The sequence below is a fragment of the Squalius cephalus genome, assembly GCF_949319135.1.
Source record: "Squalius cephalus genome assembly, chromosome: 3".
NCBI lineage: Eukaryota > Metazoa > Chordata > Actinopteri > Cypriniformes > Leuciscidae > Squalius > Squalius cephalus.
Window position 1 is genome coordinate 44,036,407 of NC_137124.1, and position 20,974 is coordinate 44,057,380.

The 20,974-nt window shown below is 38.7% G+C and overlaps 1 protein-coding gene across 6 annotated transcripts in view; it reads right to left on the reverse strand.

Moving 5' to 3' along the window:
* dennd4c (DENN/MADD domain containing 4C) overlaps nucleotides 1–20,974 on the reverse strand; it is a 228,618-nt gene that overhangs the window by 120,943 nt on the left and 86,701 nt on the right. For all 6 annotated transcript variants that reach the window (XM_079866350.1, XM_079866349.1, XM_079866348.1 and 3 more), the window contains exons 4-8: nucleotides 16,139–16,208; nucleotides 14,024–14,193; nucleotides 5,361–5,602; nucleotides 898–964; nucleotides 556–614 (exon numbers count right to left, since the gene is read on the reverse strand). In XM_079866350.1, the coding sequence (XP_079722476.1) occupies nucleotides 556–614; nucleotides 898–964; nucleotides 5,361–5,602; nucleotides 14,024–14,193; nucleotides 16,139–16,208 (608 nt within the window). The remainder of the gene's footprint in view (nucleotides 1–555; nucleotides 615–897; nucleotides 965–5,360; nucleotides 5,603–14,023; nucleotides 14,194–16,138; nucleotides 16,209–20,974) is intronic.

Sequence of the window (20,974 nt, forward strand, 5' to 3'; positions counted from 1 at the left end):
TTTTAAGTCAATGGGAACTGAAACTGGTTACCGACATTCTTCAAAATATCTTCTATAATGTTCCACAGAAGAATTTTATTTTATATGTTTACAGAATTTGCACTTTTGGGTGGACAATCCTTCTCTGATCTTTAGATAGTAAAACCACCACCACTCCACATTGAAGAGAAAACTAATGTGTCCTGCCATAGTTTCATAATAAACTGAAGATATTGTTTACACTTCTAATAATGACATAAAAGGTCTCTAACATTGTGTTCTGTGCATTGCTTTAGCAGAGCATCTGTCAATCAAGCTAAAAGCAAAATCATGGAATGGATTAATGCACTTTTCAAAACGCCAAAGGCTGTGCTTTATTTAAATAAGTATATAGTCAGTTGTGCAAAGTGATGTCAAAGTGGGACCCCATAATATTACAAAATTCTGTGGGAAGCAGCCCATGAAAGTGTCCAAACAAAAATGAATCAATTAAATTCAAGTAAATGCCACTTGTTTCATATTTCATTATCTAAAGCAACAGTATGTCTATTTCTCAATCACACAGAAATAATTTACCTTAATGGTAAAGGTGTACAAACAGGTTGGGACAGGATTAAGGTGTCATGTGCTGACAGCTTGTCGGAAGGAAAAAACAAAACAAATATATGATTACAGAAGACTTGAGCAATAACTAAATAATAAAAAAATAATAAAAAATTATATATATATATATATATATATATATATATATATATATATATATATATATAATTATAAATATATATATATATATATATATATATATATATATATAATTATAAATATATATATATATATATATATATATATATATATATATATATATATATATATATATATATATATATATATATATATATATATAAAGACAGTCCTCACCTGGACCAGTATTCTTGGCCTCTGAGGTGAAGGGAAAGAGACATTGTGCATGAAGTGGGATATGTGTCTGAAAAAAACAAAAGAAGTAAATATTAACCCAACGCGTATCTCGATATCACAGTCAAACAATTAACAGTTTTGTTAAAAACATGGATAGGTGTTTTACTGCTAATACAGATATACTGATATAACAGCTGCAAAGCTGATCCCTAACAACATTAATTATGTCTTGGTGTAAGTGTCAGTTATAGACAGCAATAGTTACTGTGAACTCTGATGTTCACTTTTCACTCAAAAAAAAAAAAAAAAAAAAAAAAAAAAAAATCAAAACGTAGTGAGCTGTCTATGTAGGCTGCATTTTAAGGCCTTATAAACACACTCCTGATTCAAAGGCTTTTACAAAAGGTAGGAATTGCGACAAGCTAAGTAAATATAAATCCAATAAAAATAAATCCAGTGTAGAGTATATCAATATAAATCCAAGATGGTGGACAAAGAGAGAGAAATCTTGATAATAAATATTTCATTAAACACAACAAATTGTCAATAAAAAAAAAATCTAAATAAATTTGTACTACTTCACCCAATGTTTTCATGCTGTGTATTTTTATGATTATTAGACTGCTGTATAATTAGCTTAGTAACATGTTAATGTAAAATTATATTAGAATTATATTTTGTCAGACACACACAGTAACAATCTAAGCACAGCTTTTCAAATCAGTCACTTATGAGGCTCCATGATGGGTTATACTGTCTTGGAAGAGAATTGCCTATGTTCATTAGGTTTTGGATTCAGACTGTAAAATACTATTATTGTCATTTAAAAAAAAAATTGAGATAAAATTACTGAATATAAAATAGCTGTGTCCCAATTAGGGCTGCACGATTTGGGGAAAATGTCATTTTGCGATTATTGAGGTCAATTGATACTTTGCAGTCACGTGATATCTGGCGGGCAACAAATGCGGTTAGTGCATCCAATCGCACAACAACTATCTGGCATGTCGTGTACACCTCAAAACACCAACTTTTGGCAACGTCCTGGCAAGATCCTTGATTAGTTTACTGGTTTTCGTTGCTAGAGAATGACGTTCTTGCCCGCCAGCCAGTACAACTGACGTCACGTGCAAAGTATCAATATTGCGATATGCGATTGCGATATAATAAACAAATGGTTTCATGAGTCAACTTGATTGGTTCTCAAGGAATATGCACACACAGATTAGTGATAATGCTGAAATGTGCATTTCTCAACTGTAGAAGTGTATTGTGTGTAGGGTTGGGAATCGGAAGACATTTTCCGGTTCCGGTTCCGATTCCGGTTCCTCCAAACGATTCCGGTTCCGGTTCCGGTTCCCATTCAATACAAATTATTAAAACAACTAATAAAAAATAGTAGTAAGGGGAAAATGCACAATCCTTTTTGTGTTTATTTCTTATACTTGTCAAATGAGTTTAACAGACTGGTAATGTCAACAAATTCAACATATTATTTAGCAATTTTTTCAAAAATAATACATTTTTCTGAAGGAAAATAAATATTTTTGCATTCTCTAGGATAATTTGGGACCTCTCCTATAGCTTATTGTATCTCCAGCAGTGGAGAATATCCTCTCAGAAGGGGTAGAATATATTTGAACACACATGTAATATCCAGACAGGTGAAACATAATATTTCGATTTGAATGATTGATTCATAAAGACTTATCTTCATTACTGGATGAATCAGCGCTCTAGCAGTTAAATAAACAGAACTGCATGCGTTTTGCGGAAGAACATTGTAGCCGGAGCTACTTCTCTCTGTTTATTTCTATGAAGCGGGTGAGTCACTCTGTGCTACTCCGCAGTGGTGCCGGTGTAAAGTAGTCCGAGTATAAACGCTTTTTACAGGCTTATCGTAGTGATTCAGGATAAGACAAAAACACGGTTTGAAAAAAGGCATTCATGATGTACTCGCTCATTATATACATTTAGTAAATTCTGAAGCGAATTTTCGTTATTTGAAGCGACTTTCAAAAGGTGATTTACTCTGTTTTGGTTGCTACCGTAGATATCAGTGTTTATTCTCGAACTCTAAACTTTTATTTCAGTACTTCTGTGATCATTTGAATATTTGTAACACCGAAATACCGATACTGTGTTGTTGAAAAGATTGTGAAAGTAAAGCTGTTTCACATTGACAACTGCTCTCTAAGCAACAGCGCAAACAGATTTGAATGTTCCAGTGTGAAGATCGCGTGGGTGTTTGAATCGAGATCGTCTCTCTCTCTCTCTCTCTCTCTCTCTCTCTCTCTCTCTCTCTCTCTCTCTCTCTCTCTCTCTCTCTCTCTCTCAAAACGTATATGAGTAGCGCGAGTGCTTTCATTACTATTTTAATATTCATGAGTTGAGTGTGAGACGTCGCTGAAGGATAAGCTCCCAGCACTTCGCCCACAAATCGGCCCAGAACCGTTTTTGGAACCGAAACTTAGGAATTTCGCACGGTTCCGGTATTTTTCAAAAAACACTACCGGTTCTGAATAAGAACCGGTTTTCGGTTCCCAACCCTAATTGTGTGATTGTCAAAACATTTGGTAACTAAACAGAATTTTGTTAAGTTTAGTGACAACATGTTACAATGTTTACATGGTACAATGACTGGTAGGCTACTGTTTTTATTATTGCTTGACACAAATTTTACGTTTTCAATTCAAATCTTGTGATTTGATTCCGATCTTGATTCAATATTGATTCATTTGGATAAATATTAGGTACAGTAGATACATGTTAATTCTTATCAAGAAAAAAAAATATCTCACCTAATGCTGTAAACATACAGAGAGCCCTGCCAGCTGGTATTATTATTAAAGGTTAAAATTAACAACTTAAATTAAATATAATGTGGTTTTTACTAGGCTATAATAACAACATTACAATATTTTAATGATATAAATAAAAATATAATCAATATTTAATATAGTGCACATATTTAGCAAACTACTCCTCTCTCTCTTTATAATTTGTCTATCCATCTAACGTGCTATCAAATGGCTTTCCTGAGGTAACTGTAACGTTATGTGGCATATTGTTCTCCAGCTGTTTTACTGACCTCTTTCCGCGGTTGAAAACAATGACTGATCGATATTATGTATGAGGCATAAACATTTTGGTAAGTTGTACTGTATCTTTCAACACACAAATTGTTCATTCGTGTTTATTTACTATTACTATTTACTATAACTAGTAAAGAGTAAGAGATGTTCGGTTCACGACCACGATCTGTAACGTCACATTTACAAGCGCCAAAACGTTATTGTTTGAATTTCATGATAAAATTGACAGAATCTAGGAATTTGTTTCCTATCAAAAGTAACTTGCACTGTCTAGTCTGTCGGTGTCAGTGTCCTCTCTGCTTCGCGATTTTTCTCTGCATGAGAAAATGGATGTGTGGCGTGAGAGCATGTGAAAAGTGTCAATTGCGTGAACGCTGAATGAGTGAGAGTTGGCAGCCCTGCTCTCTCTGCTCAGTGTCGGTTATCTTATAGCCAAAATATCGCCATATAACAAAGGTCGAATTTTTTTCTGGCCACCAGTTTGGCATCCATATTCACCTGTTCTCCGTGCTACACACCGGAAAAAGTCACGACGTGACCATACGCGCCACACGTGCCACTGCCTAAATTCAAACTGACTGGTCTTCTTTTTATTAGCGGTATAGAAAATGGGCAAACAGCTCTCAGAGAGAATGGGTTGTCATGTCCACACATGCATTTATTTATTTCATAAAATCGCAGCATTTTGCGTCATATAATCGCATAGGCTTGACATTGCGATATGATTAATCGTGCAGTACTAGTCCCAATTCAGAGGCTGCATTCAAAGGCCGAATACCTCACAGTGGCATGTTCTTCGAATGAGGCCTACAGTCCTTTGTTTCCCAGGCAATGAATGATACAACAGATGGATCCTTCATAGCCTAGCCTATCCCAAGATTCATTGCGTGCCGGTGAGGACAGGATTTTTTGAGAGAAGTATTGGGTAGTATTGGGTTTCAACTTTCTTGAATATATAACGATACAAATATATATAAAACTTTAAAGCTTCAAATGTTGACTTAAATCTTAATAAGTTGAAACTTTATATAGTTTATACTCTTTATTATGTACAAAAAATGGACCACTGTGAATATATTTAAACAGGTTGTGAACCCTATTTTGTTTTTTTAGACAGTTGAATATAACTTTCAAAAAATGTTATTTCCGCTTATCAATGGCAAGATGTAACAGTTGCTAGACGATAATATCAATCCTCCATAGGGCAGGCCGTCACATTTAATAAACGCACAGTTTCGACCTTCGCAGACTTCGAAGGCTTGGCTGCTTTGAAGGATGCAGCCTCTAAATTGGGACACAGTTAAAGTGTACTGTTTAACACAAAAGTCACAAAAGTGAACTACAGTTGAAGTAAGAATCTGTTTGTACTTCTCAATGGGCAGAGGGTTGACTCCATTGGCTGACAGCTTGTAAAGGAACATGAGGAATTTCTTGAAGGACTCAAAGAAAGGCCAGCGGGACAGTAGGCAGATGCACTTGTTGGTGTTGACAGTGCGGTTTGGTATGACCTTTTTTTCCACAGTGGAGACCAGACCCAGCTGGATCTTCTGTTTCTCACTGAGGCCATCCACAGGATACGGCTCATAGAACTGTATTCCAGCTCCATACACCTGCAGATGAAAAAAGAAATAGGACCTGATGAAGCACAGAAACTTTTTATAAAACTACTTTTGTAATTCAAACCTGTCATCAATTAATCCTGAACAGATTTAGGTAGAATAAGGCTCAATTCCAATTCACCCCTTGCCCCTTCCCCTCGGCCCTACCCCTCCGTTTTGCGCGTTCCCGTGAAGGGGTAGGGTTGTCTCGATTCTCTTTTGGTTGGAGGGGTAGAGGTAGGGGGAAGGGCCAGATAGCCCTTGAAACGAAGATTTTTCAGGACCACACTTCAAACGAAGGGGTATGAGAAATGTACCTGCATACACCGGCTACAGAGGCAACATGGCTGCCAATAATCATTTTCTTTGTCACATTCAATCTTGTGTTCATATTTACACTGTAAACCCTAACGCTCAAAATAATTAATTGGTTTGAGTAGGACAAACTTAAATTAAACTAATTTGTTCAGTCAAATTAACTTTTATGAGTATTTAGCACTTTCTTTTTCTTTCAAGTTCACAGAACTGATATATTTTAAGTAAACTGAACTGTTTCATTGTTTTGAGTTTTATGAAATGATTTATTTTAATTTAAACAAACTTAAGTTTAACTGAAACGGCTGGGATGTCTATTTCCCAGCATGCTTTGCCGATGTCACTTGAATGGGAGAGTAAATGCTAAAATTAAGTGTAATATAATGGGGTTTTTTTTATATTAATGTTAAGTGGGAGATTTAGTAGTGATTAATGTTTTGTTACGCTAATTTAGTAGAATTTCTGTTATTGTTGGTTTTAGGATAGTTACCATCATGGTGACAAGTGGTGCATGCGACTTGATTTGAGAGCAAATAAAATCTTTATATTGTTGTACTCATACAGCAAGTGCTGTGTAACATACTATTGTTAGCATGATAACATGTTAGCAAACTAGCTTGTTAAAACTATAAGTTAATACTAATGAAAGTGTTCTCATTGAGATTACATGAAGGTTTTAAGTTAAATGTATGAACTAGTGTACTCTGATTTTAATTGTTCTTAACTTGAAATGTTTAAGTTCTCTTGAATTATTGCAATGAGAAAGATGAATAAATATTCTGAGTAGCAGAAACTGAAAATGTTTGAGTTTGCTTAATCAGTAAATTTAAGTTAATTATAATTTAAAATTATATTTAAAATAAACTCCAAAAATATAAGTGATGATGTACTCAAATGTTTGAGTTTATGAACTTAAAAAAATTGTGGCAACTGATTGCCTCACTTTTTTTAAGTTCTGCTTACTTATTCGGGTTTACAGTGTACGGTCATGTTCTTCAAAGAAACGGTTGCAAAAAAATCATTAAAGTTCATTAACAATGTTAGTCTAGATGGAAATAGGGGTCCACGCGCACCCCCCGGCTTTTTTTATGCCACAAAACATGGCCAAATATGTGTAGAGGATCAACTATATTTTCGTTTTCTCAAGCGCATAGGGTGATTTTTTTTCACAACCTGTTATTTCTTTATCATTCAAGTGTCTATTTTAAGATTAAATTGGGTGCCAAGCTGAAATAATGTCCAAAATGCTTTATTTTTAACCCTTTGCACCAAACCTGAAAAATCTAATGTGATATAAAGTGCCATAACTTTTGATGTAAACAACTCACAGAGACAAATGGACAAATTTTTCCATACAGTTCTGACCCAGGGAAATTGTTATTTGTTATATTTTACAACATCTTGACCATCTATGGTCAAAAACAGCAAAAAAAGCTAATTTGACAAAGTTTTTATTATACTAATAGCAGCCTGAAATGGGGTTTATTTGAACCTTTTACTGCACTTATCCTGAAGAAATTTAAAATAGCTTTACATTTGAAGTAAACAAAACAAAGCAAATTAACTTACAGAAAAACTTACAGAAAAAAAACTACAGAAAAAATTCCAAAAAGGTCCAAAAAGTTGACTAACTGCCAGTTTGGGAATGTTGGGGCTTTGCAGTTGGCAGTTGGTGGCCGTTGGTTGGTACATGCAGATCGCCATCTTCCACTGCTCTCTCTTTTGGAACAATTTCACTAAGTATTTGAAACTATAATTAAGATATACCTTTGTAGCCATAACTTAAAGTAATTTTTCAACAGTTTTTACTATAATCACAGGCTTTCGGAAAGCAAGAAGCTATCATATCTACACAGTATCTGAGATATGAGACTCTGTGAAGCAGCCAGTTCACCATACCTCATGATGGATATTTGTGAACAGATTCCATTAACTTTAGAGGACTTGCCTTTGGATACATTTGGCTATCACCAATACTGCTATAAAAGCTTGCAGGGAAAATAGATTGTTTACAAGTGTCAAAGGCTTCTACATCTGGTGAATCATCATCATTGAAAAAGGACTCTCCGCACCATGTCAAATCTCTGTCAATTCTATCTGAAGGAGCTCCAAGGAGGTGTTCCTTCTTGTTTCCCAATCAGTACATTTTCTGTGACAAAGCAAAATCCAAGTTCAAGCACAAGACTGAAGAGCTTACAAAGTTTCAAAGTTGGAAACATAAGGAACCAGCCTGGAAAGTTATTGAACCTAGGGCACAGGAATTAAAGAAAGAGGCTCTTTATCACAAGGTGCAGGACAAGGACCTTTTTGCATTGGAAGCTAAGTATCATCAGAGACAATTTATATGAGACATGCCACTTCCTCAATCCTCAATACAACTATATAAGGAAAACCCGTAACGTCAAAGATGGCGGTTGTATGCACATGTCCCGCCCCTCCCGCTGGAAAGCCAATCATCTGCTTTTAACAGTCAGCAGCTGACCACTAAGGAGCGAATGTACAGTGACGTGACATAACTGCCATATTCAACCTGTGCTTTCGCGCTGTGGCTGGCGCTGAGCCAAAGACGGACGCGCTCAGCGCTTGTCATAGGCTCTATCACAACTGTTCAGTGTTTTAACCACATAATGTTTATTTTAGGTTTCAGACATTTAAATACATATAATTGTTTAAGTGCTTGGCACAACACCGGCATTCTGGATAGAGACGTAAATGAAGTTTGGTGTCATGAACGTGAACCCTTGCGCATGCGTAGTAAAGGTATAACCTGTGGGGAAAAGGGCATTTTAAACCTTATTTTGGGGCAAAGTCATCAAACTTTTTCAGCGATTTTTATCATATTTTACTGCTGTTTCTATACATGCAGTTTTTATGTCCCGGTGACCAGTGAAAGTGCAGTTCTGACTCTCTGCCCATTCATTTAGATAGGAGCCTGGTCTTGTTAGTCCGAAATAGCTGCCCGGAGGCGTTGCCAAGATGGCGGCCGAGTGGCACGACTTGCCTAAAAGGACTTTGGTATCATCCATCATGCAGAAACAACTTCAACACAGAGTACCGAACCCATGAGCGTGGAAGGGAGAGAGCAGAAAAGGCAGCAGACAACATTGACAGCCTGCAGGCCCAGAAGATAGCAGCACATAAGTCGTATTGTGGTGTAAACGATTACATTCTTTGGAATGTGATTGAATGCAAAGAGGTTGTCCAGCTAAGACCCATGTGCAACTTGTACATGAAGACATTGGAAAATCAAGGTTCCCTTTCGAGAACGGTCACTTCGTATTGCGTAGCTAATACACAGTGGCAAACTCCTTTCCTCGAGAATATTAAAGCTAATAATTTAAAACGCAGTAGCTGCACAGCGAACACAGCAGAGCGTCTAGCTCGCCCATTGGCTGTGCTGCGGCAACTGCATAACCTATGACCAAGCGCCTCTGACACGCGACCCAATCAGATGACTTTGGGCCCAACATGTCAGAGCGCGCCTAAATGGGCGTGGCCTTAGTCTATAAAGGAAGCCCATTCTGGCCAAATAGCAGATTTTCTCTCCTTCAGCTACTCTTCACTTCTCTGACCTCCTCTGAAGCTTTCGCCGTCGAAACAAACCAGAACAGCTAGAGCAAGCCTTGGATACAGCAGACATCACCTTCAACTCACCTCAAAGCCGCTTCTCTTCTGTTGCTGCTCTCCTGAGGCCATCCGGCGAGAAAAATGCTATATCCTTTTAATGCTACTGTTGTGTTCGCTGCTGCGACACTCAGTTCTAAAAGTTCCATTGCTGCCTCTGAGGAAGAGTGGATGGGCTCGGTTGACCCCGCCCTCTCACAGTCTGGTGCTAGCGCTGCTGCTACCGGAACTAATTCGGATGCTGAGATGCTGCGTATCTAGCCTGGGAAAACCCAGACAACTTCTGGCAAATTTAGATTTGCTCTGCAAGTAGTCTGGCAAAGAACTCATTCAAGCCCATTTCTAATCCGTCGAAATCGTGGCACCAATCAGAAACGTTGGGGCGGGCTTTACACGATGACGATCGCTCTGATTGGTTTTAGGTCTATTCAATTGCGCCCAGAAGCATTTGAGCGACGTCCGTTGGTGAAGCGCACATTATTATATTCAAATTGCAAACACATGAGGACAGTCTCCATGAAAGACCCACTGGCAGATGAACGTGCTACTACATTTCTCTCCGAAACGGTAGGAAATTAAATTCGATTTAATAGAGGATTTTAACTGTGACAAGATGATTGACAGGGCAGTTTACGTGACAGGATGCACGCGACAGATCCGTCCGATAAAGATGATGAAGTAGTATGTCCCAAAGCTTGCCTATTTTTTTGCTACACATTCAAAAGTAAATACCTTTTCTTCACAAAAAGAGTACATACTTTTATGGCGTAGTGTAACTTAGGAGAATTGGGACGCAGCATATGGCTTTACACGATGACGATCGCGCTGATTGGTTTTAGGTCTATCCAATTGCGCCCAGAGGCATTTGAGTGACGTCCGTTGGTGACGCCCCTTTGGAAATGAGTTATTAATGAAGCTTTGCCAGACCATAACTCTGAGTTACTACTGAGAATGGTCTGGTTTTAACCAGGCTACTGCGTATCCTCACTGTGGCCGTTTCAGATCTTAGTCTCAAATGGGCCTCGTCTGAGGAGCCACCTAGAAGCCGGCTGGATGGATGGTTTCTGCCTGGGTGCCAGCAGGCCCCCGTCACAAGCCAGCGCCTTTTTTCCCTGAGGTCCACGACGAACACACAAAATCATGGCATGCAGCGTACTCAGCATGCACGAGCGCTTCTACTTCCGCCACGCTCTCCTCTGTTGACGGCGCACCGGAAAAAGGTTATGAGAAGCTGCCACCGCTCGAAGAAGCAGTTGCCGCCCATCTATGCCCACCCACTGCTGTTGGCTGGAGATCCAGAGCACTTCACCCATCTAAGCCCTGCCGAAACACTTCAGCCCTCGCTGGACGCGCCTTTTCTGCTTCCGGTCAGGCTGCATCAGCTCTACACACCATGGCGGTGTTACAGGTATTTCAGGCCAAGCTTCTCCAGGCAATGGACGAGTCTGGCCCGAACCCTGAGGCGTTCCATGACCTGCGCAGCGCCACAGACCTAACACTGCGAGCTACAAAGGCTATCACCCAAGCGATCGGCAGAGGTATGGCTAACCTCGTCATGCTCGAGCGCCATCTGTGGCTGAACCTCATGGCCATCAAGGAGGCGGATAAAACGGCTTTCCTCAATTCACCTATCTCCAGCACCGGTCTCTTTGGCCCGGCTGTGAAAGGGTTTTCTGAGAGATTCACCTAGGCACAGAAATCTTCTCAAGCTATGAAGCACTTCCTGTCTAAGCGCTTCAGCTCTGCCTCAGGCCGCCACAAGAACACGCCGCCTCCTCAGCCAGCGAAACCAGCGCCTCGGGTCTCTCAGCCTTGCCCTGCGGCTGATACCCGTCATCGCTCAAGACCAGCTAAGCGCTACCCGCTGCCCCGGCGCCAAGGTCTGCGAACTCGTGTTGTGTTGGACCCCGAGCCGCCGAAGCCCTCCTAGCCACAGGAGGGAAAAGAGAGGGTCTGAGTCTCGCTCTAGCCAGACCGCCCTCGAAAAGAGCTCATTTACCTCGGTGAGAAGCGGCGTTGCTCATGTGCTTCTCACCTAAGTGCAAAATCTGCTAGAAAAAAAGGCGTTAGAATTAGTCCCCCCCGCGCTGAGCCGGTCAGGCTTTTACAGCCGTTACTTCCTTGTACCAAAAAAGGACGGTGGCACTCGCCCCATTCTAGATCTGAGACATCTGAACAAAGGTTCACCCGGGGGATTGTTTTTTTTACGGTGGATCTGAAAGACGCTTACTTTCACATTCAGATAACACCCCATCACAGACCATTCTTGAGATTCACCTTCAAGGGGCAAGCTTATCAATACACGGTCATACCGTTATGTCTGTTTCTAGCAGCCCGTACTTTCACAATGTGCATGGACGCAGCGCTTTCTCCCCTGAGGCAACGAAGTGCGCGTGCTGAACCATCTCGACGATTGGCTCATTATGTGTCAGTCAAAGACCGAATTATTGACACACAGATCCATGCTCCTCAGCTATTTGGAATGCCTGGGGCTCAGGGTAAATTTTTCCAAGAGCAAACTATTACCCAGCCAGAACGTAATCTTTCAGGGCACAGTTATCGAGTCCTTTTTCAATGATGATGATTCACCAGATGTAGAAGCCTTTGACACTTGTAAACAATCTATGTTCCCTGCAAGCTTTTATAGCAGTATTGGTGATAGCCAAATGTATCCAAAGGCAAGTCCTCTAATGTTAATGGAACCTGTTCACAAATATCCATCATGCGGTATGGTGAACTGGCTGCTTCACAGAGTCTCATATCTCGGATACTGTGTAGATATGATAGCTTCTTGCTTTCCGAAAGCCTGTGATTATAGTAAAAACTGTTGAAAAATTACTTTAAGTTATGACTACAAAGGTATATCTTAATTATAGTTTCAAATACTTAGTGAAATTGTTCCAAAAGAGAGAGCAGTGGAAGATGGCGATCTGCATGTACCAACCAACGGCCACCAACTGCCAACTGCAAAGCCCCAACATTCCCAAACTGGCAGTTAGTCAACTTTTTGGACCTTTTTGGAATTTTTTCTGTATTTTTTTTTTTTTTAAGTTAATTTGCTTTGTTTTGTTTACTTCAAATGTAAAGCTATTTTAAATTTCTTCAGGTTCAGGATAAGTGCAGTAAAAGGTTCAAATAAACCCCATTTCAGGCTGCTATTAGTATAATAAAAAAGTTGTCAAATGAGCTTTTTTTTTGCTGTTTTTTGACCATAGATGGTCAAAATGTTGTAAAATATAACAAATAACAATTTCCCTGGGTCAGAACTGTATGGAAAAATGTGTCCATTTGTCTCTGTGAGTTGTTTACATCAAAAGTTATGGCACTTTATATCACATTAGATTTTTCAGGTTTGGTGCAAAGGGTTAAAAATAAAGCATTTTGGACATTATTTCAGCTTGGTACCAAATTTAATCTTAAAATAGACACTTGAATGATAAAGAAATAACAGGTTGTGGAAAAAAAAAAAATCACCCTATGCGCTTGAGAAAACGAAAATATAGTTGATCCTCTACACATATTTGGCCATTTTTTGCTATTTTTGTCCAGAAATAGGGTCAATATGTTGTCAAATGTCAAAAATAACAATTCCATTAAATTCCTGGGGTCAGAATTGTATGGGAAAATGTGTTCATTTGTCTCTGTATGTTGTTTACTTAAAATGTTATGCCACTTTCTATATAATTTACGGGTTCCGGTCGGGTGCAGCAAAGGGTTAAAAATTAAGCCTTTGGGACATTATTTCAGCTTGGTACCTGGCAGATTCTGAAAATAGACACTTTAAGGATTTAAAAAAATCAGGTGGCATAAAAAAGCCGGGGTGTGCGCGTGGAACCCTATTTCCATCTAGACGCGGGTAAAAAGCAAACGTTTGAAGCGAAGTGGACGCGCGAATGAGGCGATTTCGCGTCCACCGCGCCATGCTAAACGCCTCATTCGCGCCACAAGACCTCCAGACGCGCGTAAACGCGTCTTTAAATCACTCGCGCCAGACACTCTATTCGCGTTTGGTCTGAACGCAGCATTAGGCGTCGAAGATATCGTCATCTCCATTGTTTTCTGCGAACTTCAGAAGAAAAATGCAAAAAAATTGCTGTAACACGCAAGATTACAGCTGACGACGGCATCTTGGAAGTTTGTGATAAACATTGGCGCATCCTGTGAAGTAGGTGCTAGCAATGACGTATAATGACGTGTAACGGTGTAGTAGTGGTGTCCCATTTCTTAGGGGAATATTTTCACCCCTACGACTTGCCATTCTGTTTCAAGGGGCAAGGGTAAGGGGTAGGCGAAGGGTTAGGGGTAGGCGAAGGGGTATAAAATAGAATTGGGATTGGGCCTTTATGTCTTCCAGCTAACTAAGGTGCTGTTAAGGAATGCAATACATGTCACCACAATTAAAATAATGAAGAAAGCACATTTGACCATTTTGCACTTCACACATTTAGCTAAATGATAATAGGATCATACTGACATCAAGACATTTTACTCTACCTTTTCCCCATTGGAGTTGGTGAGGACAAATGTGGAGAAGATGGGTAAAGGGTAGCGTGTACTAGGAGCCCAGCACTCAATATTGGCCCCCATAGGCAGGCAAAAGAGGGGTACAGACTCAGAGAGGGGAAATGACTCATAGTCCTCCTCAGGATAACGAAAGATCAGACCTTTAAATGCAAAGTTTTATTAGAAACAATGTGTTTGAATGTGTGCCATGTTTCTAAAATTAGGAAGGATCTTTAGTATCCTGGCTTATAGTATCAGCATTTGAATTATGATGTTGTCAAAAGAAAAAAAAATCATCTTGAAAGTGATGAGACAGGAAGTTTTGTTTCTCAGTGATTAACACAATGGCATGTGACAGGAAGTGATGTAACATAGAGATAAAGAAACCAGCTGTTTGCAGACAGAAAGTAAACTATGACAAACTAGGATGAAAGGTCATGACTACCATACTGAAGCATGAACGCATTCAGCCCCTTAACTGACACATCAAACAAACATAATTAATGAGAACAACGATGTATTGAATATATGAAGAGTGTGTAATTTTTTTAAAGGAGGACTTTCAGACACTGTTTTACAGAGACCTGGAAACGTTTCACAGAATTGTATTAGCAAGACAGACTGCTTTATACAAATAAAACCACTGCACATACATGTTTTCTATAAAATGAAGGCTGCTGTATTCTTAATCAATTGTTTTATTTTGCAGAGTTAGTGTTCATTTTCAGGACATCTGAGTGGAGTGCCGTTTACTGTGAAATATCAGTGGTGATTAGGGTTGCCAACTTCAGAAAAGAAAAATCCGGGACAATCGTGGTTCTTTACAGGAAAATAAGGGACACTCAAAATATTTGTACTGTAGCCTATCACACAGTATATGTCATTTCAGGTTCGTATGTGTTTAAAAGGTTCTCAGACATAAACACATTAAATGTTTTTCACATTCACATTCAAATTTTGTTTTGCTTAACCTATTTATGTACAATTTAATTTTAAAACAAATTTTAAGGTCACACACAAAAAAAAAGTCACATTACACACAAACCATAGTTCAAAATAATAGCATTTATCTGAAATAGAAAGCTTTTGTAACATTATACACTACATTTTAAAGAAATTAAAGAAAGTAATAGCCTACTTTTATTCAGCAAGGATGCATTAAAGTAATCAAAAGTAACAGTAAAGACATTTATAATGTTACAAAAGTTTTTTTTTTCCGGATAAATCTAATTTGAACCTTTTATTCATAAAAGAATCCTGACTTTTTTTTTTTTTAAACATTAATAATAATCAGAAATGTTTCTCGGGCAGCAAATCACATTAGCATATTATTCCCTCAGGAAGATTTCATGTTTTCTTGCGTGGCTGGATGTTGAACTCATGAACAATAATCACGTTGTTTGAATTCGTTAAAACTGATTTGCCGAAATCAAAACCCGGTCGGACAGTCAAGTCAAGTCAAGTCAAGTCAAGTCAAGTCAAGTCAAGTCATCTTCATTTAAATAGCGCTTTTAACAATGTAGATTGTTCCAAAGCGGCTTTACATTGATAATAGGAAATTAAAGTAACAGAGATTGTTTTGGCTTTATAGCAGCTCTAGAATAAAGTTATTGTCCAGCTAAAGTTAGTTTGATTGATTCACTTCCGTCGCAACGATCATTCATTATTAACTTAGGGGCCGCTAACACGACACCGTTTTAACAGAAAACTATTAAGTTCTTTCTGCGCAAACTTCAAAAACGCGAACCAGTGAGAACATGACAGTGAAAGGGATTAGCCAGCGCGAGTCCGGATCGAACCGGGAGCGACCAGACTGCAGAGGATTCTGTTCGCAAATCAAACAATGATTTGTCCCAAAACAATAATTAATTCTCGTTAGTTAGATCAGCGTAGCAGTCAATAAACGGAACAAGGGAGGTCCCGTACGGGACAAATAAATAGGCCCAATATACAGGACGTCCCGGCTAATTCGGGATTCTGACAGCAAAAATCAAACACCTGAGATCAAAGAAATGAAAAAATAAATGGAGGGAGAGAGACGGAGGGAGAGAGACAGAGAGAGAGAAAGAGGCAGAATCAGAAATAGAGGCAGAGATGGAGACTTACCAGCCTTATAAGGGATGGAGTTGGAGGCGGACACTGACTTCTTGTAGCACAAAAACACACTCGATCCCCACTGAGAATGAGAAAAAAAAAAAAAACCGGAGAAAGAACAAATTAACTGAATTACATTCATTTAATGTTATACAGTACAAGGACAGTATAAATTGGCTATTACAGTATAAAAGGCTGAACAGCTAGCAGGCTAGCAGCACACGAAACTGAAGAAACCAAAGAAAAAAAAAAAAAATTATATATATATATATATATATATATATATATATATATATATATATATATATATATATATATATATATATATATATATATTTTTTATTTTTTTTTTATTTTTTTTTTTTAAGTGACAAGAGAGAATATTACTTGTCTGTAATATATATTTTATTATATTTTTTGTTACATATATATATATATATATATATATATATATATATATATATATATATCAGACAAGTAATATTCTCTGTCTTGTCACTTCAATCCACATTCAAACCAAAATATCTGACTTCCTGTTGCTCGGAGCTAATGACTGTAAATTAGAAAGTTGTCCGGCTCGATGAGACCAATATACGTACTGATTTTTGTAACTGTTGGTAAAACTAACCCCCCCCCACTTTTGTCAAAAGCATTTTGAAAGTGACACACTTCCTGCTACCAGTTGGTGGCACTATAATTTTGACTCACAATAGTTACATCCATCTGATCGGCCTCTTACCACGAACACACTGGTGAAGTTTCATCAAGATCAGTTAATGTGTGCAGAAGTTATACCACTTCGTGTTTCTCTTTTCTCGCCATAAATATGCACACCGAGTTTGGTGGGGATCGGATGAATTTTCTAGGAGGAGTGTTTCAAATTACACAGCAAGCGTTTTCCAATCAACCCATAATAGCTGACTTCCTGTTGGGCTGATGTAAAACTTGACTGGGGGAAAGTTGTTCGGCCCGATGAGATCTATATGTGTACCGAGTTTCATATTAATTCATGCAAGCGTGTTTGTTATGTGGACCAAGTTGTCAGATCCCGTTCAAGGGGGCGCTGTTGAGCCCCCCTGCCACGCCCGGGTACCAGCTTCAGCCCGGCCCTGATGGCTGCGGGTTCTGACCTGTGTGCAAAGTTTCAAGAGTTTTTGAGCACGTTAAGGGCCCCAAAAGCCCCCAAAACCTTGAAATACAAACATTAAACTCAAAAGACAAACCCCTCCCCCACCCCCTCCACACACACACACAGACGCAGAGACAGAGAGAGGGAGAAAATCCACATTCAACCCAAAATATCTGACTTCCTGTTGGTCGGAGCTAATAACTGTAAATTAGAAAGTTGTCCAGCTTGATGAGAACAATATACGTACCAATTTGTGTGACTCTAGGTAAAACTAAGCCCCCATTTTTGACTAAAGGTGGCACTACTGAGCCCCTCACCACGCCCATTTCTGAAACTTTGCACATGTCTACTGGATAATAAATGTGATGTGTCTGTTGAGTTTCATGCAATTTCAAGCATGATAAGAGTCTCAAAAGCATCTGAAAAGAATATTAAAGTTTGATGCGTTGCCACGACAACAGTATCTAAGATATCAAGAATCCTTTCACAGGTCTACATCTGCCGTGTGTCTACATTATACACATTAAGTTCGGCAAATTGGGTAAAAATAAGAAGGTGATTTCAAAGCATTTTGAAAGTGACACACTTCCTGCTGCCAGTTGGTGGCGCTTTAACTTTGACTCACAATAGTTACATCCATGTGATCGGCCTCTTACAACTGTTGTCAAGTTTTCTTGCTTCAAAGCAAACCAGGAGACAGTTGGGATCGCGTTCAACAGAAGTTATTCTTTATTGAGAACTCCGCTGTACGTTGCTGTAGAAACTTCCAACATTGTCTGACTAACGTAACTTTACATGGTTTCTTTATAGGCATTTTAGGAGGAGGGACTTTTGAAGGTGGAGACAAATCAAGACAAAGCATAGGCATGATATGATCAATCAAGTCAAAACCAGTTTGGCAGGTTATCCGGCTTGCTCAAGAGAGACAGAACTAATCAGCATAACACTATTATTCAAATGATCCAATCAGCCTGACGGTATCACCCATATCTTCACATGATCACAGAGACAAAAGCACAGCTGTACATTGAGCTTACTGGGCAGGAAATGCATAAGGACAAAGGGTGAGGGTGAGAGTCTCAGGAATTGACTCATTTAGAGAACAACACTGGAAGGAATCTCTTGATATACTCATCATAACCGCTGCTAAACTTTCTCAGTCTATATTGGAAACTAATTTAAACATTTAATAAAATATGTAATCCAACACAACGAACAGACTGCTGAAGTTTCATCAAGATCAGTTAATGTATGCTGAAGTTATAACACATTTCCTGTGTCCCTTATTCGCCATAAATTCGTTTCCTCGCCACGGCCAAACCGTTTGAGATATCAAAAATCCGTCCGCAAATTATCATCCTCAATGTCTTGACTTCATGCTGACCAAGTTTGGTTGCGATTGCACGAATTTTCTAGGAGGAGTATTTCAAATTCCAGAGGATGCGTTTTTCAAACAACCCATAATAGTTGACTTCCTGTTGGGCGGAGCTAATAACAAAGAGTGCGGAAGTTGATTGGCCCGATGAGATCTATATGTGTACCGAGATTCATATTAATTCATGCAAGCGTGTTTGATTTATGGACCAAGTTTTTGGACCCCGTTCAAGGGGGCGCTGTCGAGCCCCTCTGCCACGCCCAGATACCAGCTTCAGCCCGGCCCTGATGGCCGCGGGTTCTGACGTGTGTGCAAAATTTCAAGAGTTTTTGAGCATGTTAAAGGCCCCAAAAGTGGCAAAATGGCAACAAAAAAAAAATCCTTCCATAAAGCTGCCATTGCCTTCAGAATAACTTGAGTTGCTCTTGGGAGTATGATCCTACATCTTTGAGCTATGTATTGAGGGATCTTGGATCATAAGTTGAGAAGAAAATTATCTAGCTCTTTGGAGTGTGAAGTGCTGGACTGCTGTTTATTGCCCAAAGATTTGTAATTATGCTGACTTATATATTATATTTAAACATATTAGTCGTGCTTGCATAGAAAAGCATCACTATTGTTATCTCACATACTTATAATTATTATTGGTGGTCCCTGCAAAGCAAAGGCTTCATATCTTTGAATCACAGTGTCCTGAACAATCCCAGAGACTTGGGGTGGTTCAGAACACCCTAGCAACTGCTTAGCAACCATATAGCAACATCCTAGCAAATTAGCAAACCACTGAGAATACTCTAGCAACTGCCTATCAACCACCCAAACATCCCAGCAACTGCTTAGCAACCACCTCATACACCTTAGCAACTGCCTAGCAAAACATGCTACCAACATCTTAAAATAACCTAGAAACATGCTAAAACATGCTAGAAACATAATAGCAATGTTAAAACATGCTAGCAAACAGGTTACAAAATGCTGGAAACATTCTAACAACTTGCTAGCCATGCTAGCAAACATGTTAGAACATGCTAGAAACATGTTAACCATGTGATAAAACATGCTAGAAAGATGCTAAATGTGGTTAACCCTCTGGGGTCTGGGGTGTTTTTGGGGTCCTTGAGATGTTCTGACATGCCCTGACATTTGTGCTTTTTTCAGTTGCTTATAAACATATTAATGGCAAAGGTGTAAATTCACTCTATATAGCACAAACAGGACTTCCATAATATGTGAGCCACATGTATGTACATGTTTTCATTTTTGAGAGAATAATGTTTATGCATGGTTATCGAAAAAACTAAAAATTAAAGTTTCTGAAATAAGGCCACAAAACACATACTAAATATGTGGCAATAAGACTTTTGACTAATGGATTTCATCGCCTAGTGTTTTTTCTTCAAAATGATATGAAAATCATCCTGCCTAATCATTCACAAAAAAACGATACATAGATTTTAGTTTTGTGAAACACTTTTAGTTTGGAAAGCCAATATGCGGATGGGGCGTAAACGCTCCAACAGCATCATGCATATTTAGTAGTTCACACCTGGTGAGACTACGTCCCTGCATACTTAATGAGCCATTCATTCAGGTGTGTCACCTATAGCTAACTTAAATATACAAGCTTCATAAAAATGATCATTCTAGGAGAAAATTTCAGATGGCATTTAGAGGCTTTTGCATCTGAACTCTTCATATATACACACACACATATATATATGCATGCACATACATACTTTATAATCTTTTCAAAACTAGTCAACGTCTTTCAAAACTAAAGTATACATTTTATCATACGTATTTCAAAGTAAAGGATTCATTAGTTAGTTGATGACTTTATTTTTGACAAAACACATACAGTATATATTCCTCATCTCAGTATAGCAATAGAGTTTGCTAAAAGCTGTTCATTCAATACAGCAGTATTTGAAAATCGATCATATTTTGTAAAATTACATTTATATTTGCATTTATGTCAAAACCTAGACACTTTTAAACATCAAAAGGACATTTATTAATATGTATTCGTGTCAAAATGACAAATAAACAGATTTTCCTATTCAATTTTGCATGGAAACGCTTCCAAGACGCTTGAGTGTCGCGTGAAAAATAGGCGTCGGTTCTATTTCTAGAATGCACGCGTTTTCCACGCGGCTCGTGCCGCGCCTGAGACACGCGTCTCACACAGGCAGAATGCAAACTCTAAACTGTTAAAGGGTAAGTTCGGTATTTTACACTTAAAGCCCTGTTTACAGATCGTTTCTGATGAAATAGAACGGTTAAGATTAAAATTTGGACACATGCTGCTGTCCCGAGAATTTTAGGTTTATTTCGCTTTCCCCCC